The sequence below is a fragment of the Dromaius novaehollandiae genome, chromosome 12, assembly GCF_036370855.1.
Source record: "Dromaius novaehollandiae isolate bDroNov1 chromosome 12, bDroNov1.hap1, whole genome shotgun sequence".
Classification (NCBI taxonomy): Eukaryota; Metazoa; Chordata; class Aves; order Casuariiformes; family Dromaiidae; genus Dromaius; species Dromaius novaehollandiae.
In genome coordinates, this window is record NC_088109.1 from 20851914 (window position 1) to 20876114 (window position 24201).

Here is a 24201-nt window from a genome sequence, read left to right on the forward strand (position 1 = left end):
TACCAAACCTCATACTGAGAGCAAAATGCCCAGTGGGGTGAGAAGGACTTTGGGGCGTAGCAGACCCAGCCCCATCACCAGAGAGGTGTCCCCCTGCCTCGTCGGGGCAGATTAACGCTGCTGGGGCAGGCGGGGTGATCAAGACCAGGGAGGCCCTGGAAGCCTGGAGAGATGTCCATCTAATGGTGTGATCTTCCAGGTAATGAGAACCAGCTGGGCCTCCTCACTGGCTGCTGCTGCAGGGTCGGTATTTTAGGGGCCAGGTACAGGCCAGAGCTGTTGGCAGGCTGCCTTGTTCTGTGTGTGAGCAGAGCTGCTCTACCAGCTCCGTAGAGGAGCAGCTTTTGGCAGCACTGCGTGGAGGTATCTGTGCCGTCTCTGAGTTGGGCAGGGGAGAGGAACCAGCTGGGATCACACTTCTGTGTTGCAGGAGGTGCTGGGGTGTGGGCCAGCACCAAGGCAGCCCCTTAACACCATGGGGAGTACTGGCTTAGCTGTAAAAAGGAGAGTATGAATGAAGCAACATTGCTTCCTCTTCTTTGGCTTTTGAAGCTAGTCACTGCATAAGCTCATGAAGCTCCTCAGGGTGCAGAAGGCTTTTACCATATATTTGTGGTGTAAAATGTAGTCTCACTTACTTCTGAGACAAGCAAGTGCTTTGGTAGCAGGGATCACTGAACACAGGGTTAATCCTGCTCTGGATTTCCTTTTACCCTTCCTGCTTGGTTCCAGATCTCACTGAAATCGATGGGAACAAATCCACGGATCGAGAGGGGCTTTAATGCGTCCCTTGGGCTGCTGGGTGCTCTGAGCAGGGACTGCACGTCTGTGTGTTCAGCTGGTGCCCTCCTGTCTGGGGCTGGAGAGCAAAGGGCAGGTACCTGCAGAGCCAATGCCGGCTGTGCCTTTTCTCTGCTGGGCTCTGCTCTGGCTCCGTCCGAGCGTTCCCGTGGCACTTCCAGCGCGTGGCTGTATGCTTTGTGTGCCACTGCTGCTGTCACCCCCTGCACTTCAGCTGCGCACCCCGAGATAACTGCTGATGTCTGCTTGTGTTGAGTCTTACCCTGGCTCTGCCAAAACTGGAGTACTTAGCTAAAACCCTCCAAAACTAACAGCAGCGAGGTCAGGGATTTTTGAAAGTCCTGGCCATGGTGCTTTAATTGCAGCTCCTGCATTAGCATGGGGGCTGTGGTGCCCAAGAGAGCTCTGCTGTCCCATCCTTGGCCTGAGCCTGTCTGCCCTGACGAGGGCAAGCCCTCCTCCTGCATGTCGTTATCTCTCACAGTCAGCAATGACCACTTCTTCCTTGCTGTTCAGCTAATTATTTTAATGTGTGTGTTTGAGCATGGGAAGGACAGAAAAATGCCTGGGAAATAGGTGCGGTTGCAAATTAAGTGTATGCTTTCATGCTGATTAGGGGATGTAGCTGTTCCCCCTTGAGCTTCCTTTTCTCCTTTGCTTTTCATCACGAAGACTGGGGCATCACATAGCTCATAATTTGCCCTATTTCCTTCCAGGTGGCTTGGTTCAAAGCCTCCCCCTCTCCGTTACCGACAGTGACCCGCCGAGCCGTAGAGGAGCACGTTGGAGAGTGTCTAAGGTGCGTGCATGGCCCTTGCTGGGGGCTTCTTTCTTAACCAGAAGAAATGATGTGAACTCTCTCCTTACTGCTTTTTATAATTGATCAAGCATCACTCTACAGGCAGCAAAGCTCAGTGTCAGCAGCACCAAACTTGTACATTTTACACACCCAGGCTTGAAAATAAGTGCATGCACACCCTTACACTCAGAATGGAATAATACATACCAGCTGTATGTTAAAATCTAGCTGGATTTAGACATTATTAAGATGTAAGCCAAATTCAGGAAATTACCTTGCTAACAGCTCACTGAATATTTCCATATATGGTGCTTATTACTGTTATTACAAATGAATTCATGGGAAATTTAATTAAGTTCTCAAAAAGAAACAAATGTTTTTTATCTATTAAGCACACTGGCCAAGTTTACTTTTGGCATATTTCCTCGTCACATAAAGGTTTTCAGTACATTATTTTTCTCTGAGTAATCTTGTTACTAAATTAAGCCTTAGGGTCAACATCCACTCACTATGTACCATATAAAATATTGATAACTTCAGTGTGTTGCACCTGCAGCCAGGGACACTTTAAATATTAAAGCCCCTGTTCTCAAATAACGCTCGCATAGAGTTTACATTTATTTTCCCTCATGTAGTTCTCCTATATTTTGGAATGGATGTGTCCGAACATATTCGGCCAGCGTCTGTGCTGAGGAGCTGAAGACCTTCCCCGACCGCACTTAGCTGCCCCAGCAGGCTGGTGTAACGCAGTGCCAGAGCTGGTTTTGCCTCTCCGAGCTCAAAAAATTGCTCCCTGTCTCAAGACCTGAGCTCTGTCTCTGGCCTTCTTCCAGAATGAAGGTTGGGTATATAACTAATGGCACATATTGGTGAAAGATGAGGCTCATCAGTTACCTTTAACCTGGTGGTACTTCAAGCCACCAGGAATTATGCAGGGGAGCATGGGCTTGTTTTGATAAAGTACCAAACCCTCTCTGCTTGATCTGGGAAAGGAGTGTTAAAAACATGAGCAAAAGAGGCATATCTTCTGTTTTGTGCTCCCTGGTATGATGTTTGAGTTGGTAATCTGGAGAGGACAAGAGGTGAATCTGATTTACTAAATAGATCAAAATAATACTGTGCATGGAAAAATAGTCTTCCAAAAACCCATTATGAGCCAGCAACTATCTGTTCGTTCAAGCAGTACAGACTAAATCTCCAGTCCTGAAAGGTGCTTTACGCAGGGAAAGCGGCTTGCTGCCCTCAGCCAGGCCCTGCACTGGTGTATGGCTGAGGTCTCACAGATCTGTGTGCTGGGCTGGGAGGGAATTTAGTAAATCTTTACCACAAATGAATATTTTATGCTCTGGGTAGTTCTGTCATTGTCCTGCAAATGTAGACTGCTCTATTTTAGTGTTTAAGCTAGGGGAAGAAGCTTGTGATAAGACTAAATACCATTGACACTGCATCTGACAGCTTTAAAACCATCTAGAAACTGATGCAGAAATCATCCGCTTGGTAAACAGGCATATTCAGTCACTGCTCTGTGGCATGCGTTTGCTCCTTGGGAGTTTCAAACTGTAGAGTGCTACATCTGCTCTTTAGAAGTTAAGGTGACTTAGGAGCCTTATCCTGAAAATCCTGTCTTTCCTTGAGCCCTCCTACGCCGGCCAAGGCATAGAGTGTGTTGACGGAGAGCACCAATATGAAGGGAAGGGCTGTTAGCAGGAAACCTGTGACCTCTCCAGTGGATACAGGAGAGGCCAGATCCGATGGCCTTTCAGCAGGGCTTCGCAGCAGCACGGCAGAAAGAGTTGAGGGCAAAATATTTCGATGCACCCAACCTGCTGCCCCGGTCGGGAGCTCACGCTGCCTCTGCCTGGAGCTGGTCCTTTCCCCAGGGAACCTGGAAATGCTACGGGGTGGCAGCAAGCCCTCCGTTAGACACGGTGACCCTGCAGGTGATGTCGTAAGGGACTGGGGTTATCCAGCATCACCGCTGGGGACGGTCTGCCGCTCTCCTGGGACAGGACTGCTGGTAGTACTCACGCTGGCTCATCTAAAGTAGCTCAGGCGAAAATATCAGATGGGCTACTGGCCTGAGAATATCTTTTGGGAGGTCCTTTTAAGGATGCTAGATAACCAGGTGGAACTTGGGGTTATGCTACAGAAAGCGGGATTTGCTGATTGACTGCAAGGTAAGGCTCCTCTCAGGAGCTCAGCGGCAGTCGGTAATTTCACGTAGATGTTCTAATGCTTCGTCTCTTAGTCTTTCCGAAACAGCCGTACATTTCTACCTCATTTATTATTTAGAACCGGTGTTGCTTTATGCGGTGAGGAATTTATGCTGTCGGATATCGACTTAGTGAAAATCATACGGTGGTTGTGAGTGCTTCTGCTGAAGCTCGGAAAAATAAGCCAAATGTCAGCTCTATCGAGGCTGCAGCTTGCTCCAGAACATGATCCAACCTGCGGATGATGAAACAGTTCAAGGGTCAGGGAATCCACCCAGACAGTTTCTTATAAAAAAACGAGCTTCTCTTCTAACACTTCTGAAAAACTTAAATCCTTGCTTTCATGGGGGGGAAGTGGTGCCCTCTTTGAATTAGAAATGACCATCTCTTATTAGACACCAGAAAATGTCAAGCCAAAAGTAATTTTTTTTTAGGATATAGCCAAAACATTTACAGCTACACGAGAAAATCCTTCCAGCCCCCCATCCCCGCTACCAGAACGGGCCTGACTTAACCATGTTAGTGATTAAATTGCCTGCAAATATTGTCTGATGTATCCTGAAAGCTTCTTGTTCCCAGTCTGCTTTATAGCTTGAGACTTGCAGAGATTTAGTTAGCACTGCAAGGCCCTTCGAACAGGCAGAAACACCAAGGGGAGGGGGTGAGGCAACATGCTTGTGGCTCTTTTCCCAGTATGAAATCCCCACTAGCCCGTGCCGGAGCCTTTCAGGCGCTGCTGGAAGCGCTGTGGGCCCCCAGCAAACGTTTAGGCAGCAGCACCATCTGCTGCAGACGCGGCCGAATGACAGCGGCGAGATGCTCTGCCTCTCCTCGGAGCGCGAGCTGGCCCACCGTCCTCCCGCGTTGTCCAGACAGGCCACCAGACTCTGCTCGGTCTGCTCCTGATACTGCTTTCCCAGGCAGGTAAGAGAGCATTGGGCTCCAACAGGAGACAAAACCGTCTGGGCAATTTGTGGCCAGGGATGCATCTCCCCAGGGCACCCTCGGCTAACGACAGCGGAGCTGAGAAATGGTTAGTCACTGCTCATTTGGAGTAAAAGTCTTCTTCCTACTTAGACGCAAAATATTTTCCTCCAACTTAATGCAACTAAAAATCAGATTTAAAGGCCAGACCTCAGCTCCCACTATAATTTGAGGTTAAACATGAACATCAGGGCTTAGACACTGACTACAAACCAAGGCATAATCATGCAAATATTAAGGCAAGTTGAACTCAGTGGAAAAACTCATGTAGTCTTTAGTCCTTTCAACAGCAATAGACTAATTTTGTGCTTTGAGTTAACTAAGAACTTCATAATTAATGTCTTGCTAAAATAGGAACTGTCAAGTTTCCAAAGAGCCTCTGTGGCATTTCTACCGCTTTACCAGAAAGCGGTAAAGGGAAATACATCTTCCCTAATTACAGAAGTCAGTCAAACCCTCTGATTTGTTCTTATAAAATGAGGAAGTTCAGACATGACCTCCAGATTTGAAAGCTCATACAGACCAACTTTGGACGATGGCTCTAACAGGGCCATCTCTAACAGGGGCCTTTAAATGAGAGGACTGACACTGTGCTGAGCTGAAAGCTATTTGGCAACCGCTGCTGCCCTTTTCCACCCTGTAACTGGTAAACTGTTTTCATGCAAAAGAATGGAAAATTGCTCAATGTGCTGAAGGCTTGATCCAAAGCATATTGGCTTCAAAGCCCATCCCAGAACTTTGGCTTCAGAGGAATTTGGAGTAGACTCATCCCAAGTGATCTTCCCTGTGAACACTGGAAAACAAACTCATTTTTCAAAAAACAAATACCAATCACCTGAAAATGTCGGTTCTGAGCCCTGGACTAATACCAGCAACTGAAAATACCATGGAAATGACATTCTTGATAGGACAGGGGCATTTTACCTGAGTGAGACCTGCAAGCATGAATAATCTAAAAATTGCTGAGAGGTTTTTCCCTGTTGAGAGGGAAGTGAACAAAATACTGAAAAGGGGGCATAAGAGAGATCCACAATTGCCTCGGGGAGAAACAGGCAATGCAGCTCTCTGAATCCTCCCACAGAGATGCCCTTTTGAAGACTGCCAGGTCTCTCTCGCATATATTACCGCTTTAAAAATCTTTTCTCTGGGAAGAGTGGAGGTATCAAATATTTGGGTCCCTTGGCAGCCTGTCTAGCAGACGAAGTACTTTCGGCGAGCTCCCCTGGGCATGGCGAGATAGGCTGTCCTCAAAGCTGGTGATGTTCAGAGAGGCTTGGCCCCACTCCATCTTGCACAATCCCTGCAAGCAAAGAGCAGAGCAGTGTCAGAAGATGCCCAAAACAGCCTGTTTGTTGCAATTGTTTTCCAACAATACTGACTTCACACCCAGCAAGGGCAGCCCACAGGCTGTTTGGCCTATCCAGGAATGCTCCCTTCCAGTAACTGTGTCTCATGGGAAGATGGCTTGTTTAGGAAACCCGGAGCGATTTTTATTTCCCCTTTTCCACAAAAAAAAAAAAAAAATCCCCCCAAACATACTGCATGTTTGTCATAGGCCCTCAGCAGGATGAAACGCCTGGTTGGTGGAGGCTACTGGTGAGGAGGGTGGCTGGAGCTGGGCTCCGTGAGGTGGCACGTGTCACTTGGAGAAGGCCTCGCTGGACCAGGAAAACCCCAAAGCACCACCAATGCCAATACCAGGAGAGCACGAAGGGCCCTAGAGATTGGGTGTATGCTGCAATATAATCTAGCCAGCTGAGTCAGGGATTGCAGTAAGCCATCTGCCGCAACTTTGGAAAGGCATTTTCAAAGCTGTCGAGACAAAGACTTTATGAATTGTTATTAACTGCATCACAGATAGCAGCTGGTACAGAAGGATTTATTTAAAACGCAAAATTCTGCCTTAACCCTGTGCTTTGGAAAGCCTTACTGATGTCAGGGAGAGATTCCCCTTCACTAACCCTCATTCCCACATTTCCTACCATAGAGGCCTGGTGGCTTTTCTGGCAGTGGGACTTTGCCTTATCTTCTAAGTTCAGAGTACGTAGGACATAGGGCTCTTGCAGAAAACCCTGAGTTCATCCTTTGTATATTTGCTTGGAAACAGGCTAAGGAAGGAGCTAAGATCCTGACCTGCAGTTACATCAGCTTATTCAGCTTCAGCAGCCAGAGCACGTGGCTATTAGTAATCTAGTGAAAAATGTAACAACACTTGCTTAAAAATAAACAGCCTACTCAAAAAAAGGAAGTTACAATAAATAAACTGCATGAGAGGTAGCAATAAAGAATGTGTAGCTGGAGTCATAATTGGCCTTAGAAATAAATGTCTTAAAAGCAGGAGGCACTGAATATTTTCTCCCTACATCTTGCCACTGAAATTTCCCCAACTGGAAGGGAGCAAGTGCTCCCAAGACTGTGTGCCATGTTAGAAGACATCACTGTATTTAGAGACACTCCAGTGCTTCTGCCCACACAACTTCCTTTCTTCAAGTCACGCTGTTGAGAGAAATTTTTTCCCTTCCCCTTGCTCAATAGAGCATGGTGAGCTCATAAGCAGGAGACTTCAACTTTCAAATCTGACCTCGACCGAGATCTGATTTCCCTCTTTATTTATGTTTTCTTCAGCAGCTTCCATGAACTAAGCTGCACTCTGTTAAACTAATCTTCACCAGCTTTCACTCCTACTTGTCTGGAAAAGTTGTTACGAGTGGCTCTGACCGGCCTGTGAGTAATCCCCCGGAATTACTAGAATCCCAGATAATCTGGCGCTCACCTGCTGAGACCGGGACTGCAGAAAGTGGGCGGTGGAAGGGGCTGATGCTCACACTTTCTTTTTCATCGTTTTGTACAATTTCAGCTCAAAAAAACTGCTGTAAAAGTACTCTAAAATACCACGGTAAAAGCAAAGAAACTCCCATCCCCTTTAGCATCACCATTACCAGAAGAGAAGACAACTCCCTATTGCCAGGGAAGGGGACGGCCCAGAGGCTCTGCAGACCCCAGTGCAACCATGGCAAGTGCCAGCCCAGAAGCTCTGTCCTGACAGATCTTCATACAAATCCCGAGGAGAGATGCTCTTAACTGCAACATCCCACCACATCTTGCAGAGAGATGATCCTCCCACACGTGTTGATATTGTTCTCCAGTAGGAGTACATTTTTATTGTGCGGGTAAAGTTAGATGAAAATAATGAGTCAATGGCCTCACATTTTTAAACAGATGGTTGAGATTTCACTTTTGATTTCAGTCAGCTTCTGTGCTTGGGTGCCTCTGCGTTTGGCACTGAGTGCTTGGCAGTGCACCTGTGGGGAAGACATAGGTATAAAATGACTTTGGAAACAGATTAGGGAGTAACGGTCTCTTGCTGCGGAAAGCCTTCCGCTGGCTCTAGTGAGCTGTTTTTCAGTAACGAGGTCCTTCAAAGCGGGGTGGTGGTGGAAGGGAGGTGTCTGGCGATGGTCATACAAAGGACTTCTCGACAAAGAATAAAACTGCGCCCCGAAATTTAGGCACCCTACCCAGCCTCACACCCAGACGGACAGGTACATCCACTGTGACAGGAACCAGATCTCAAGGAAAGTGTTGGAGAGGCAACAATACATCCTTTTGGAGAGGGACTGATGTTAGGTTTTCTTGCACACCTTCATCTCTTTCAGACAGTAATACTCTTACTCATGTTGAGTAGTGCTTCCCTGAGGTAATAATCCTAGTGACTTCGCTAGGACTACTCATAACAGACACGAATATTCATCATGAGTAAACAGCTGGGACGTGCATGATGGGACATAGGAAGTTGTTCAGAGTCCGTAGTTTGCAAGTCCATGTGTAATGCTAGGGACACATACAAGTTCATGCAAAATTCAAGGTAAATGTCCTTCAGGTTGCGCTTAAATTCTGCCCAGCTGAACATGAAGACATATTAGTAATTCAAGTTTGAAGGATTTCTTTTCCTCTATTCTAACCTAGCTGTCTTCCTGCAATGCCGTTTAGGTAATCTGAAAAGGCAATGTATATCAGATGGGAAAAAGGAAAGCCAAAGTAGCACTGAGCAAGAGAAATTTACCTGCAGTGCATGAAGATTAGAAAAACCATCAACCATGTTAAAATAATTAGTTTTGCCACCTGTATGATGATTCTAGTGAGTATATTTGTGGCTTTCTGAGTTGGTTGTGTAGCAAAAGGCCTTGAAAGAGAGCTGGGTGGCATGCTGGGCCCACTCGGTAGAAAGGTCCATGTGCCCCAGAGGACTCCAGGGCAGAGATGTTGAGCTGCCAAATCTGACACCTCTCAGTGGGAGGCACACCCCAAAAGCAGAGTTTTTGGACTTCTCCTGCACCCAGTTTGCAGGTATTGTGATAATTCCCACTCCTGCTGTGGCTGCAGATGGCCCAAATAAGCCAGGACCAAGGGAAAGGAAAAATCTTGTGATGGGAATGGAAAAATCCTGCTGCCTATGCCTCCTCCAAAGGAGCCTGGAGGCTTTGAGTGGCATTCATCGATGCTGCCAGTCCCATGTAGTTGGCGTAGGAAGTTTCTCACTGTCAGAGTCTGCAGGGGTGTTTCTTCCCCCTTGGTGACCTAATTTTGGTGAGTGAGCAACCATTTAGAGAGACGTTCCTGCCTGACTTTTCGACCCACGCTTGAGCCAGCAGGAACCAGAGCCCACGTTTAGACCTCTTCCCTGGCTTGCTGGCTGCCCAGGGGACACATGTTCAGCTGCCCCTGATAGTCCTTTGGCTACTGGACCACACTTGATGGACAGAACGTGACAACGTTGCTAGAAGAAATAGGTCCTTAGACTATAAAGCAGCCTAATGCAGCTTTAGACCCCACTGTGGGTAACTGTATGTGGCTTACTGGATTTCAGTAGAGTTGTTCCAAAAGCAAGCAGCATTTTTATACAAGGCACATGATTTTCCTTTAAAAAAAATGTTTACAGACTAGAGCTGCATTGCCTCATCAGTCAATGCATCGTTGATATTTTCATTTATGTGGTTTCTTATTCAACATGTGTTTGAATCATATGACTTCCACCCCTTTATAAGATTTTATCTACTGGGAGCATTTTTAAGAGTGAAATGTCAGTCAGGTGCATACCAGACATGCAATAAACTTTTTTTTCTCTGCTCCCCAGCCCAGTTTTCTGGCATTCCCCTCAGCTGCTTTCTCGTTTTGCTCCCTTTCCAGCAGAGGACAACAGGTATGTCCCTGGCCAAGGATTATACTCAGTGAGGTACTGCCACAGGCTACTTGCTTAGCAGCTCCGATCCATCTATGGCACAACTCAACGCCTCTGCTTTCCCTAATGAGAGTCTTTCAATGCTTCCTGTATTTTTTCAGCTGGTCTGTTCTGGTTTTGTACTGGAGGGCTCCCCTCAAGCCTTGGATGGATCAAAAACCTGACAGCACCAGGTAGTGCTACTGAGCCGAGTGGTTTTTAGGGAGGTTTTCCGTTTGTCTTTGCTTAAATAACAAAGGAAGCAAAAATCGAACAGATAAGTCAGGAACATGCAATTGTAAGCGGTGATGTGGACAGAGGACAGACCTGGGATGTCCCCTTCCCCACCCGCGTGGCTACTTCTCTGCACACGGCCATCCCGCCATCGGCACGTGCTCCCTGCTGCTGTTTGATTCCGATGTCTTGTGTTTGTGGATTCTTGTGCTGCACCTACACGGAGGTGTGAGGAAGCCGGCAATATTGAAATGGGAGCAGAATGCCATTATTTGCGGTAAATTATTTCCTAATGCTGAGTGCAGAGGAGACACATGCACTTGCATAGTTTTAAGACATTTCTCTCCTCGCCATAATAATGCAATTGCTTATAGGAATCCAGGCCAGAGTTTGGAGGAAAAAAATAGCTGTTTGGTTTTCCCACACTTATTTCTTCACTTATAATACATCTAAATATTATCACGAGCACGATGGATGTGCAAGAATGATGAATCAACATAAAGAGTAAGTGTGGGGGTGGTGTGATGCTTAGCAGGAGCAGCTTGATGTTTGGTGGCTTAAGCAAGACATGCGGCATGAGATGTTCAGAAATTCCACTGAAATGTTGTATCTAAAATATACGATCTTGCCTGTTTGCTCCAGTTAGCTAAATGTGGAACACTTTTGGCCTTTCTGTGCATTGACATCATAGGCCATCATGGCTGCTGGCATTGGTGCTTGTGTCACATGAATTGTGTGAGAACAGGGCAACATCTGGCAGTGAACACTTCAGGCCCCCGATCAGAAAACTGAGTGTAAAGAGGAAATGTGGTGGTTTTGTTGTCTCCCAAGTGCTTTGAAAAACAGACAGACACTCAAGAACAAAACTATTTCTTAATGAGGTCTACACAGTCTTTCCAGTATTAACAGTCTGCAGTGAGCTCAGATAACATCTCCCCAGAGTACTGATGGGGTTTCAAATGCATCCGAAGTCAGCAAAGGCCTAACGCGGCTGCTGAAATCCATGGCAAAACCCGCTGCACTTGCAAAAGGAGTCAATGGCCCTGAGAGCTGCCAGACAGGAAAATGCCTAAGTTCATGAAGATGTTTAAGTTCATGCTTAGTCACACAATTGAAAGCAACGGGAATACAGCCCACTCGTAAGGCTCAGCAAGCGGTCGTGTCCTTTCTTTGCGTTTGGATGGGCTGCTGAATTTCAGCGATAACGCGCCAGCCAGGCTAGAGTCCTATTTGCTCTCGGTTAACGAAGCAGCATCTGCAGCGCTAGTTGGGCCTGCGCCTTCCCAATCATTACAAGGCGCTATGATTGCATATTTACATTTGCTGATGATGCTGATGTTTTTAAGAAGAAGGTATAGAGGTTTTTACATAACTTTCAGCTGGAACATGATGTCACCAACACTCCCCCCCCAGCTTGTGCGGCAATTCTGATTGCCTGCAGCACTTATTAATAGACTTGCTAACATCAATGAAAGCTTTATGAACACTTAAGATATACAGAAGTGCCAGTGACTGCATCTTCTGCCATGTTCGCTAATAATATCCAGAAATTATAAATAATGCATTTTTGTTTTCTACCTGAGACAACTTCTCACCACCTCCACAGGCCCTTTTCCTTGGCTTTTTAAAGCAGCACCCAGCAGGCCTGACATCTCGATGCACACACCGGAATAGTTCGGGGCCAAAGAAGAGGTAGCTACGCTGTGCTGCTTGGGTGCTGGTAGACAGACAGGTAGCAATCTGACACATCATTCCCTCTCTGTTTCTGCCAAGGTGAACATGAGCAGAGCTATTCGCTACCCGGTAGCTCTGGCTGCTCGACACCAGCACTTACCAAACAGTCCTAGCGTGCTGCTGAGCAAGGCTTTTCTGCATGGCAGGTAATTTTGGGTTAAGGCCTGCTGTGCAATGACTTATTATGGAAATCACCAGAGGGTATTTCCTCCGTTCTCCCACAATAGCACAGCGTACTTTTTAAGCTCCATTTTGCCACAGTAATGGCATTAGCTTCTGAGAGAGCAGAGAGCAGGAGCTCCAGCTCTGGCTTTCCTATTTACCAGCTCCTTGGAGGGAAGGCAACTCTCTTTAGCCATATCCATAAAAGCTACTGTGCCAAATAACTGAGGCCATTTGAAGCAATTTGAATACCCTGTTCTCCTACGCTACCTTATTGAGCAGGGTGTGGAAGGTTAAGCCACGTGCATATTCATGTAGTCTAGTCACTTTGTGCAAAATTTGGTCCAGACTGTGCTACTCTTTATCAAGCTTGCTATTACAGAAAGTAGTCTTGGCATCAGTGCTTCTCCAGGGACTGCCAAAATGGACCTTGAAACCAGAATTAATGGTTCAAGGTATTTTGTAGGGGGTCACCGCACTGCGAGCGGTTGGCCTGTGGGCCACGTGCTATGCATTCAGTGATACAGACGTCCTCACGTGGTTTCAAACGCAATGCCGGTCACAAGGACGGTAGGGCAGGAGCCGACCACCTCGCTCTTGGCACTGTCTCTCAGCCTTTGCAGAGGACACTACGAAAAGCAAGGCTCAGCCCAAAGGGCTGACGGGGGTCCATAGGGACCCCTGCCCAAGGAGCATCCAGGATGAGGGGTTGAGCACTGCTCCCACGTTTGGGTGCCCCGATGTTAGTCTCCAGAGAGGACCCAAGCAGAGCTGAGCTGTGCGCTGTGCCCTCTTCACAGGCCCAACTTTATAGTAACAAGTGCTGGACAAACACAGAACCAAAAAAAAAATAAAATAAAATAAAAAAGAGAGACAGAGGGAAAGAGCTGATGGAGGGATGCAGATAGATGGACAAACCTGATGAGAAAGCAGAGACGTATTGCTGGTTGACGTGATGGGCAGTTGCCTCATCTTCAGCTTCTTACATGCATATATTTGAAGAAAAATTCAAATTCATCCCTGGAGTTACGTTGAGGGAAGGGGCGTCTTCTCTTTGAGGCAATATGAGGTCTTTCACTGGAATTTCAGCACCCCAAAACCGGGTCTTCAATAAATGCCTGTGACTGGTGAAGCAGGTACCTTCCTCCACAAACAGGCCATGGGGCTGGCATAGACTCGCTTTTAGCGTGTCAGGAGGAGTTACAAGGCCTTCAGCTTTCTTTCTGTTTTTAACAAAGCCTCTTGCCTTTAAGGAAAAAACCCTCTGGTAAATTATTCATTCTGGGTAGATGGAGGCAGTGACACAGCCTTACGTTGCCTCTTGTCAGATCAAATGGCAACCTGCTGAGAGAAAAAGAGAGAAAAAATGTATTAAATCTCTGGGTTTTTTTCTGCGGTAGACATACATTATGAGTAAGGCACTTATTGATCACTCAAAAAGAGCTCTGAAAAATCTCTTTTTGTGCAGACAATTTTGATCTCAACTGTCCGCGGTTTTGACCCTTTTTGCTACCAATTATTTCTGTACAATATGGATTTAAAATACTTACCATGCTGTTTTGCTCGCTGAGAGCATCCATTTCACACATCCACGAGAGTGAAAGGTAACACGGATTCAGCAAATTGGCCCTTATCCTTTAATGCCTCCTCTTTAAAAAACACACAACCCTCAGCAGGCCTTAGGTACCACAGAGGTTATTTTTTTTTGCTTAGTATTTCTGCTTCTCTTGCTGCTTAGTCTGGGTTTGAAGACAAACCTTTTAGGTGATGACATAGAAATGAACTTCTGTAGAAATACTGGAAATGAGATAAACCGAGAGGGATTTTGACTTCCAGTGGGGAATGAGTCTCTTGGGGTATTTTGGGAGGGTTTGTGTTTCATGGGGCATGTGCAAAGGCTGGATGTGCCTCAGAAATATGAGGGTCTTAGTTTCTGAGCTTTTTGTGACTGCTAACTACAGATACTCATATTTTTAATGTATAATCTTGAATTCCTTAAAAAAAAAAAGTCTCGTTCTCACCAAATAACACTTGTAACAAAACCCTTCTCAAAAAACAGATGAAGCACACAAAGCATTCACAGTATTATATCAAAATAGAAAGCTTTAGGAAGTTTTCACTGAAAAATCTGTGCTTTTCCATCCAAAACTGTTATGGGACCGTGAGGAAACGAAGCAAACACCTTCCCCGTAAATCGATAAGATTACACGCGTTTTGCAAAACGGGCGGTGATTTTGCTCTCACCTTTTATAATAGGCTTTTCAGGAACAAATTTAGACCTAAGTGTTGTTGATGCGAAGGTGACGCAGTTTCTCCGGGAAGGGGAGGAGGCGGCGGAGGCGGCCGGGATGCGCGGAGGCGAGGGGGCCGCTGGCATTGGCTCGCGGCCGGGCAGCTCCAGCCCGGCAAGGCCGCCCGCGCTCCTCGTCTCTCCGCGCACTTTGCTCCCTGTTAAAGCTGCTCTTATGTGCCTACAGGTCGTGCTGGTTTAAAGCCATCAGTGAAAAATCGGCAAGGGGGTACGGTTCCCTTCTAGTTTTAAACCAGCCTGGTTAAACCAGTGCCAATACTTAGTGTAAATGTATTTAAACCCATTAACCCTATAATTGGTTCAACTGGCAATGCACTAAATTACAGGAAACCAGCATAAGTGAGAGATTAATCTGGTTTATGTATATCTGCTTTGGCCTTTGCACCAGCTTCATTAATTGGATTTGTAACGCCGTGCTGGCCACATAGTGCTGCCCTCACAAACTTTATTCCGTAGATTTTTACTGAGTTTTAAATGGTCGTTCCCAGTCTTGGGTTTGTTTCTCTCAAAGTGGTAGTTGTTTGAGTCATATTAGTTTAGGAGAATTTAGCTTTCCTTTGAAAAAAAGGCCACCTTCCTCCTGCTCAGCTTGCAGGTGCACCCGAATACCCAAGGGTAACAGTGTGCCAGGGGTTGGGAGATGCTTTTGGAGCCTGTTAGATCCTCCTCTCCAGACCATGGGCGAAGGTGAGAGTCCTCAGGCCTCTCTTCTCCGCCCTGCAACGCCCTTCCCTGGATCCCTCCCCGGACCAGGGATGATCCTCTCCAATTTGTCACCTTGGATGGGCAGTTGTGGCTCCCTGACATCTTCTTTTGGCATCTAGGAACATCTGCCTTGTCCTGGTAGCTCAGTCTCTAACGTGAGAGTCATGAAAGCTGTTCTCCTCATGAAAAAACAGAAGGAAGGACCTAATCCCCGACCAAAGGTTTTTTTTTTTTTTTCCCTAAAGCAAAGTCAGAATGACATTGCTATTGCATGTTTGTGCCACTGCTGCTCTTGCTAACCAGTATCATGAGTTAGCGTCTGGAAAGAGGAACATGCGAAAATCAAAACAAGGATATTGAACAACAGAGATTGTCTAGTTCCCCATTGAATTCTTCCATTGCCTATTCATTTAGCGCAGAAAAACATGGCATAGATGAAGCAGGAAAGAACTAGGAATCAGTGAGTGATTCATTAAAGTAATGTGGTTCATTCAGAAGCCCCAGCTGTATAGTTAATCACCTTCAATTCTATTGATAAAACCATACTGGACATAACAGTTTCAGACTTTGAGTGTCCAAACTGATGAAATACTCTTAGGAAATATACTATAAAATAAAAAATACACTTTAAAATATGAATTCTGTTTATTTCTCTAACTAACATCTAACTAGGGGTCCCATTTTTGGTCTGAGAACTAAAACCTTTTTCTAAGAGAAGCAGATGCAAAATTTGCAATTAAGTCATCAGACAGGGTAACATCTTGTGTGCGGTGGCTCCAGAGGGCAAGGCTGTCCCGCTGAGACACAGGGTGGCCTGGCCACTTCTTCTCTCTCATAAATTCATTTTTGGATCCCCTCACAAAACAGCTGGTCGCTTCTGGCTGCCTAGCAAACCCCTGCATGCAAACCAACAGAGCGAAGCGGCTCTCTCACTGCACGCGGCTGCTGCTTTCCATGCCTGTCAGAGACGTGCCATGGGCCAGTCTCGTGACAATCCAGATGGTAATTCCTTGAAAAACTGTGACTGGTACGTGCACAGCAGAGCTTCCTCGGAGGGTGGCAGTCCAGTTCCCGCAGGTTTGATCCCTCTCGGCTGTTGTCCACCCTGAACGGGAGCAGGATTTCCCTGCCACGCCGTTCGGAGCTGGTGTGCGTTGCAGAGTTCGAGCTGAGGGCCACATCCAGGTACCCAGACGGGGAGGAGTTTGTTCAGTTTTCCTGGGCACGGGGAGCGTGGAGAAGGAAACCACTCGACTTGAACGCAGAAAGGATGAAAACTGCGCCTTAGGGGAGGCAAAGCTAAAACCTGGGGTAGGCAGACATGGCGATTAAAACCTGTGTCAATGTGGGAGACAGTAAGTGGAAACTGGGAGACCAGAGGGAGCGGAGAGTCTGAAACGGGCGTGCGAGCGGGTGGGCAGAGATGTGGTGACATCTGGGGAAGCGGATGAGCGTGACGGGAAGGAGGGCGGATGACAGCCTGTGGTCGGCAAAGAGATGGATGTGGCTGGATGAAAGAAAGAGACACAAGGAATGAGGCTGAATTACAAAGGACGAGGGCAGAGTGGAGCTCGCCACTAAATTCAACCTGGGGGAGTGAAAGAGTTTAGCTGAAGCATTGGGGATGGGAGATTTTAGCTGCACGTATGCAGCTGGCTGGGCAAAGAAACGGGACAGAGATGTTCCCTGTCATATGTGACTGCATCACATCAGCTCCTTGAGTGCTGGAAGACCTAACTTAAATGCCACCTTTCTTTATTCAATGCTGAAAACTTTTAAACAAGACTTCTGCCTTGCACAGCGATACAGAGCGATAATGACTTGCTGTGTTTTAGTCTGCAGGGTAAATTGTGCTCTTTTCTTGGATTTCACGGTGTACCACGCTGTGTATGAATGCAAGGGTCTGAGAACTTTCTTCAAAATTAAGTCACATGTCTTTGCTTTTTTGAATAGCAGCATTGACTGCTTCCTTCTCCCTTCAGATGAATGCACAAACAGTTGTTGGGGGAATTCTTGCAAGCTGGGAACTCTGCTGAGCTGTGTCACAATTTTAGGTCTACTTATAGAGATAATAAACTATTTTGGTATGGCCTGATGCAAACCAGAGTTCCCCAGACTGTGGTTTGAGTAACATTACTGATGGGAGAAGCATTTTAAAACGGTACTTGTACGCTGGGGGAAGAAAAATGCAAATTAGGAGAGTTACAAGTGAAGATAGTGCAAATGAAGGAATTGCAAAGAGTAATCATGGAAAAACATAGCAGCTCTGCCCAACGAGCTTGCTGCACGTTAAATTCTGCACCACACAGTATCTTAAAAATCGTTGTGAAATCACAGGAAGCGCTGGGGCAGAGCGAGGAGCAGCTGTGTCTCCTGATAAACCGCACTCCTCGGGGGCTGCGGGGCTGGACGGTGGCCTGCCATCTCCTCAGACTCTGCTCTTCCTTCTCAAACTCGATGAGAATTCGGCTCATAAGCCGAATGCACGTTTTAACAGCTTTAGCAATATCAGACTCATCAGTCGAAACGTAACTGAAGAACGCTGACCGCACGGTGCGTATCTGCACAGCGCGGCGGAGCTGATGGGGGCCAAGCTGATACAACCAGCCGGAGCAGCGCAGGGCTTTCGGTGGGGTACGTTAGTTTGGGCAAAGCGGAAGACAGAAGTGGCTTGCATATGTCTCCTCGTGTGCTGGCTCACAGCTAATTAATGGAGCAGGCTCTTCTCACCTTGCCCTTCGCAGCACTAGGCTTTTCCTCAGGAACATGGACACCGTTCCTCAACCAGAACGGTGGTTTCTTCTGTTGGCTCTAGCTCTGCTGCAGCAAACACAAGCCGAGAGCTCCCTGCCTCAACTTCTTCCCCGACTCCTTTGTCATCTGCTCTCTGGACTTTGCTTTTCCTAATGGGTGCTAATGCTGGAGGGATGCGCACCGCTAAAGCACGGCAAGGAGATGGCAAAGCTCAGGCTAGAAAAAACTTTCCTGACTCTAGCAGAGCATTTCTAATATTGATTTAAGCGTCATGATTGCGTGAACGTTTTTATGCTCAAAATCTCAAACAAAGTAGCCTGCATTACTGCTCTTTTCTTGACCGAAGGAGAAGGAAGGGAATGACTTCATTTTCATTTAAAATACTGGTGGGGAAGACACTGCAATATTGTATGCAATTCTGGTATCCATGCTGTAAAAGAGATACTGAAAATTTGGGAAAGTCGTTCTAGGACTGGAAAAAGGGCCTTCTGTGAGAGACTTAAGGAACTCAATCTGCTGAGTTCATCAAAAAGACCTAGCTATAAGCTTGGTGAATACGTCATGGTGAATAAGTACTTTCATCGTAGAAAATAACAGCTCCTTGCTGGTTAGCTGCTCTAGTACGGAAGCTGTAGAAAAGCCAAAGGAAGTTCAACCAAAAAGCAGGCTGAAAGTTCAACCCTAGCTGAAATTAGGGATCAGACACACGTGTCTATCTGTGAAGGTGATCAAACGTGGGAATAAATCGCCACGGGCAGGCGCAGGTGCTCCTTTGCTTAATCCAGATCAAGGCTGGCTGCCTTTCTCATAGATACGCCACAGCCAAGCGCAGCGCGTTGGGCTCAGCCCAGGAGTTGGAGGTCTCTGGCCTCGGCTCGTAGAAGTGCCCATTTGGCCTTGCAAACCTGTTAGTACTGAAACATCTCCTTTAGCTTCCGCGTATCCCCAGAGAGTCTGAAAGCTTGAAATGTCATGTTACGACATGGTGCGGAGATTTCTTCAAGAGCCTGTTTGAAAAGCTGGTTTTCCCACACGCAAAGATGAATAAGTAACCGCTACCCTGAGTTGTCCCTGTGCGGCGGATCAAGGAGGAAAGACCCAGCTCCCCTGAAGCAGCACTGGGTCTTTCTGTTTTCAGATGTGCTCCTCTGAGACTGCTTATACTGCTAGATCCTAACCTGCGGCTCTGGGAAAGAGTTAACCAAACAGAAATACAGACAGATGCATGAATATTTAATTCCATTGGGAAAAAAAGGAGGAGAACAAAGAAAAGAGCTGTGGACAAACGAAATATTATCTTCAAGGGAACAAACTAACGCATGGTTGTCTTACTAGAGATGTTTATTTTATCCTGGCTACAATTTGTCTCAAATCATTCCTGAATGCCAGGCTGGTTTCAGGCAATCAGAAGACCAAACCGTGCCCTCCCGATGGCCTGTAACTCCGATTACGTGAGTGATCACTGACGAAACCCCATTTCACCTGGTAGAGGGTGTTTGGGGCTTGCTCATGGATCGTCGCCTCCAGCAGAGTGACAACGCTACAGAAATCCTTCACGTTAGTAGGGTTATGCCCCTAATACAAACAGCGGATTAAAGTCCAGGTTCTGACGCTGAGTTGATGTTTGACAAATAACCTCGCTGTGTTTCACTTCTCGCTTTGTTAGATGGCACAATCATTCTTGCCTGCCTCCCTAAAGCAGTTTGAGATCCACGCCGGAAAAACACTCAGCTTTGAATAGATATACATAAATCTACACTGTATGCCTACACATTATTCACCTCGTCTTTACTTGCTCCTAATCTGTATTTTGTATTTTGGTTCTAATTTTATTGCCTTTATTTTTATGGCAATCTAACTGCAATACTGTCGTAACAGAACTCACCTTTGTGCATCGTGTTTGTTTTGGGGCATGCTCATGTATAAATATCCCGCTTAGGCACAGCGGAAGCACTGTTCCCTAACTCTGAAAGATAAACTCTAAAAGCCTTATAAAACCAGACAGCATCTGCTTTTATGAGAAGGGAGCTTTGTATGATTCATCAAAGCAACGTGAAGATCCCGATTAGCCAGATTCAGTGAGAAATTGCCTCTGCTTGAGCAGAGAACACCAACTTTGCACCGCTCCAAAGGATCTTAGCTCTTCAGAAGCAGCAGTGCTATAATTAAAACAGGGCTGAAAGCTCATAAGCTGTTTATTTTGAAGAGCAGAAGAGAATGTCTCATTGCTACACCTGGTAAAACAGAAGTAAACTCCTTACAGACAGAAGAGTCCTGCTGCCTACTCCTTGCGTCAAATGATGCAGCATCTCTTCACTCGTGAAAGTCCATCAGCAACTGTACCTAACTCAAGGAGTCAGAGGCCACAAATGTAGTTCAGCAGTGAGTTTTTTTGCACGTTGTTTTTATTGATTTATTTATGTATTTATTTATTTTGCCAGAGCATTGTTAGCAAGCCTCCTGCTCTGCGAAGCTCTTCCAGCCATCTGCCCACGTGGGCTCGAAGGAACATTCTTCAGGGCCTCATCCAAGTTGTCATATCTGATTCATTAAAGTAATTACTCTTGCTGTGGAAGTCATTGCTCAGAGCTTGGCAGCTGAGTAGTAATCTGGGACCTAGTGCTCAGATTTGCTCAAATTCTTGCTTGGTTTTACTTCTTCAAAACTTTTATTGCCTGACGCAAGCGGAGACCCCGCTTCTCCATGTGCTAGCGGTTTCTGGCGCACCACCGCGAACCCCGGAGCACTGGCCGGGATCAGAGGGAAAATTGCACCACCACACGCAGCCTGGGTCGCCCTTCCCAGGCTGCTTCTGCAGCTGTGCCCAAGGCAAGGGACATGCGGAGAAGACTCATCCTGTCTGCTGGGGGTGGTGGTGGTACGCTGACACAGCCGCAGCACTGCGATTTTCGCGGCACTGCTTGCCGCTGTTGACGGCGCCAGAATTATTAGGCACCAGGGTGATCCCAGCATCCTTGAGCACAGTCTTGGGTCTTTGACTTGTGCTACGACTTCTACTCAGTGAAGCCACCAAGGAAATATCATGGATTAAATGTCACCATTCCTCTCTGAACCAGAAGTTTCCCATCACCCTGGCGTCACAGAGGGTGGGAAGACAGGGCAGAGCTGAGGAAGGGATTTGCCTGCCGGATCGTGAAGGGGAGAAGCCTCGCAGCGGCCACGCCAGGAACCCCCTCTCCTTGGGAGCCGGCGAAGGGGCCGGCCTGGGCGAGCACCGCCCCGTCCTCCAGCTCCCCGCGGCATTTGCATCGCTGCGTTCACGGATCATCTGCCCTTGCTTCCCTGCTCCTCCAGGAGCCAGCCCAGACGACCGGGGAGCACTGAAAAAACTCTGGCAAATAACTGAAACCCAGCTGGCTCTTAGAAGTTTAAGGAATTTTATTACACCATTCTTAACAATCTTTATGAGCTTTTCGCCGGTCTACAAACAGTCTGAAGGCAGAGCCTCTGAGCGCTGTAAATTTTAGCGCTGAGAACTTAGCCAAGGAACCAGCCAGAGCAACCTCCCACCTCCTGCCTCTCTGCCGTTGACGGACTGTGCCCAAAACCACCACATCCTTATTTGCTCAGCACGATCCCTCCCGCTCGGTCTCAGATAAGGCCCGTCTGTGGCTAAAGCTACGCCACGACTTTACGGTGCTCCTGGACGTCCGCTGTAGGTGGATTTGAGTTGATGGTAGCCAGAACAGCAGGATTGGTGAGGGGAAAATAGATCTGCCTTCGCCGCCGCGCGCTCGCTTAGCCGACCGCGGCGTGGCGGGAGGGGAGAGGCGAGGTCCCCGCTGCCCCTTGCCGCGCCGGTGCGGGGGGGTCGCGGCGCTGGCTGAAGGTTGGCTGCGCCGGAGCCCTGCTGCGCGGAGCGAGTCCGGCCGGGGCAGGACGACCCCGCTCGCTGCTGCGCCTCCCGCCGTTACGTCATAGTGAAACGCAGGAGTTACCCGCTTTGAATAGCGTAATAAATAACGGGTTATTGATTATTAAGCTGTCTTCCTCCCCGGGGGGGGGTCTGCGGCCCGCACCGCCTGGGGGGGGGAGGGGAGGCCCGCCAGCCCCGCCCCCCTCTCCCGCGCGCCGCGTGACGTCACGCGCCAGCTGCCCTGGCAGCCTGGTGACGTGGCGGTGACTTCACGGGCGGGGCGGGGCGGCGGGCAGGTGCGCGGCGCGGGGGCTCGGGCGGGGCGGCCCTGCGGCGCCCCCTGGGCGGCGGAGCGCGGCGCGGCGGGAGTTGTAGTGCGCGGCGGGCGGGGGCGGGCGGGCGGCCCCGGGGCGGACTACAAGTCCCAGCGGGGCGGGCCGAGGTGCTGCGCGTGTGCGGGAGCGGGAGCGGGAGCGGGGCAGCGCGGCGCTCACCTCGCTCCTCTGCCTTCTCCCAGCTTGCGGCGGCGACGATGCAGGCGGAGTCGGGGATCGTGGCGGACTTCGAGGTGGGCGAGGAGTTCCACGAGGAGCCCAAGACCTACTATGAGCTCAAGAGCCAGCCCCTGAAGAGCAGGTGGGTGCGGGGGGCTCCGCGCAGGCCGCGGGGGGGGGGGGGGTCGGGGCCGCCGTGCGCCCGCGGGCCGCTGAATCAGGCCGTTTGCAAGCGCTGCTTTTCTTTCTTTTTTTTCCTTCCCCTTAAAAAAACAAAAAACAACGCTGAAAGGCAACATCCTCCCCAGCGGGGGCCATAAAAGCGGCCATTTAGCCGGCGCTTCCTGCAATAATAGCAGTTGTGTTCGCTGCGCGCCCGGGGCAGGGCCGGGCCGGGCCCCGCGGCGCCGCCGCGTTACGTAAAGCGCTTCGTGGGGCGCCGCCGCTCCGCGCTGCTCCGCGCCCTGCCCGGGCAGGTGCCCTTGGGGCGGGCGGGGTGGTGCGGGGGGCTGCCAGGCTGCTGCGAGGCTCCGAATCCCGCCTCCTCTTTTCCTTTTCTTTCTTTCTTTTTTCCTTCTTTTTATTTTTTCTTTTTCTTTCTTTTTCTTTTTTTTCCTTTTTCTTTTTTTCTTCTTTCTCTTTTTTGACTTGGAGAGCAGCTGTGCTGTTTGCGGTTACTTAGGGATCGGAAACTCCTGTCTACATCCGCCCGTTTCTTCCCACCGTATTTTTCGCTGCAGATAGACACCGTCGTCTTATCTGGAGTTGCCGCCTTATGCAGATACGTTTTTAAGTGTAATCAGCCGACGCACGTTTCTGCCCGTCTTGCGGTTTGTCACGGTGCTTGTCTTCCTCCGTTGTAGCGCTGGGAAAAGAAAGCAGATGTCTCGCAGATTTGGGAAAGCCCCCCGTGCCTTCAATACCTACCTTGGCAGCAGCGCCGCGTTTCTGCCTCCCCTGCCCCGTGCGCGCCTTCATTCAAAGCGCCCCATCCGGGTTGGACCCTCCATTTCACCACGACGCGCTCGCACAGGCTCGGCTGCGTGTGAGGTTGTTGCTGTGAGGGTGTCTTATTTGTAGCCGAGTCTGTTGTTAGCCTGTCTTTATGTGTATGGCTTTTGGTTTTGGACAGTGCTCTTGCAGCATCCGTGGGTATAGTTGGAAAATGAACAGGAGGGTAAATATTAAGTAAACTTGTCCCAGAATAAACTCAGGCTGTACCACCCGTCAGGTAGACCTCAAAGTAAATAAATGGATTTTTATTTGTGTTTTGAATGCTTAGAAAGCTTTAAAGGTCTTGTAGTAAAATGTGTAAAACCCCTGCCGCTGTCGCAGGGTCTTGCAGACCGGGGCTGTCTCCTGTGGTCTGTCTTCAGGGCAGCCCCGACTCAAACGGAAGCGTTCGTGGTGCCGGGACATGGTGCGTGTGTTGGGATGATGCTGGGCTGCCCAGGTGTGCAGGGCCAGCGCTCCTCTCCCCAGCGAGGCTCTGCGGGGAAGTACCCAAATCTGAGCCGGGCTAGTGTGAGAAGAGAAGACAGTGCGGAGCAGATGGATCCTTTGGCAGTGCCCCCAGCTGTGGTGGGATACCCCTGTTCAGGCCTTGGAGGTCAGTGTCCGTGTTTAAGGGCAGTCCGTCAGTCCCTATGGAGGTGGTGGAGCGCTGACACCTCACACAGTTGTCTCCTGCAAAGACCCTGCTGGGACCAGCCACAGGCTCTAGCTGGGGTGCTGGAATTGAACTTCACCATCATCCGCTTTGCAATGAGCACTTTGTCTGTTCTTTTCGACCGTGGGGGCATGGAGCATAGATACCAGCTCTTTATTTGGCATGAGCAGTGATTACCGTTCCCTTCTGTAGCTGCTACAACTATTAATTCCTGTGACTCAGTGCTCTGGGACCTGAATACATCCT

The 24201-nt window shown here is 48.5% G+C and overlaps 1 protein-coding gene and 1 long non-coding RNA gene across 7 annotated transcripts in view; one reads left to right on the top strand and one right to left on the bottom strand.

The window, feature by feature from the left end:
* Positions 1-1661: 1661 nt before the first annotated feature.
* On the bottom strand, positions 1662-23440 carry LOC112989254 (uncharacterized). 2 transcript variants are annotated; one of them, XR_003260770.2, is made up of 5 exons: positions 23214-23440; positions 22287-23151; positions 13064-13489; positions 5923-6097; positions 1662-4048 (listed from the first exon to the last, which is right to left on the bottom strand). It is a non-coding gene; the product is annotated as an uncharacterized LOC112989254 (long non-coding RNA). The 2 variants fall into 2 exon arrangements; XR_003260771.2 differs by lacking the exon at positions 23214-23440 and having other exon boundaries at positions 13064-13486; positions 22287-22408.
* The window catches only part of MITF (melanocyte inducing transcription factor), a 112151-nt gene continuing 109420 nt past the window's right edge, over positions 21471-24201 (top strand). For 2 of the 5 annotated variants that reach the window (XM_026110219.2, XM_026110254.2), the window contains exons 1-2: positions 21478-21633; positions 22310-22428. In XM_026110219.2, the coding sequence (XP_025966004.2) occupies positions 21610-21633; positions 22310-22428 (143 nt within the window). In that variant the 5' untranslated portion in view covers positions 21478-21609. Of the gene's footprint in view, positions 21634-22309; positions 22429-24201 lie in introns of all 5 variants that reach the window. The other 3 variants (XM_026110211.2, XM_026110196.2, XM_026110245.2) reach the window with 3 other exon arrangements.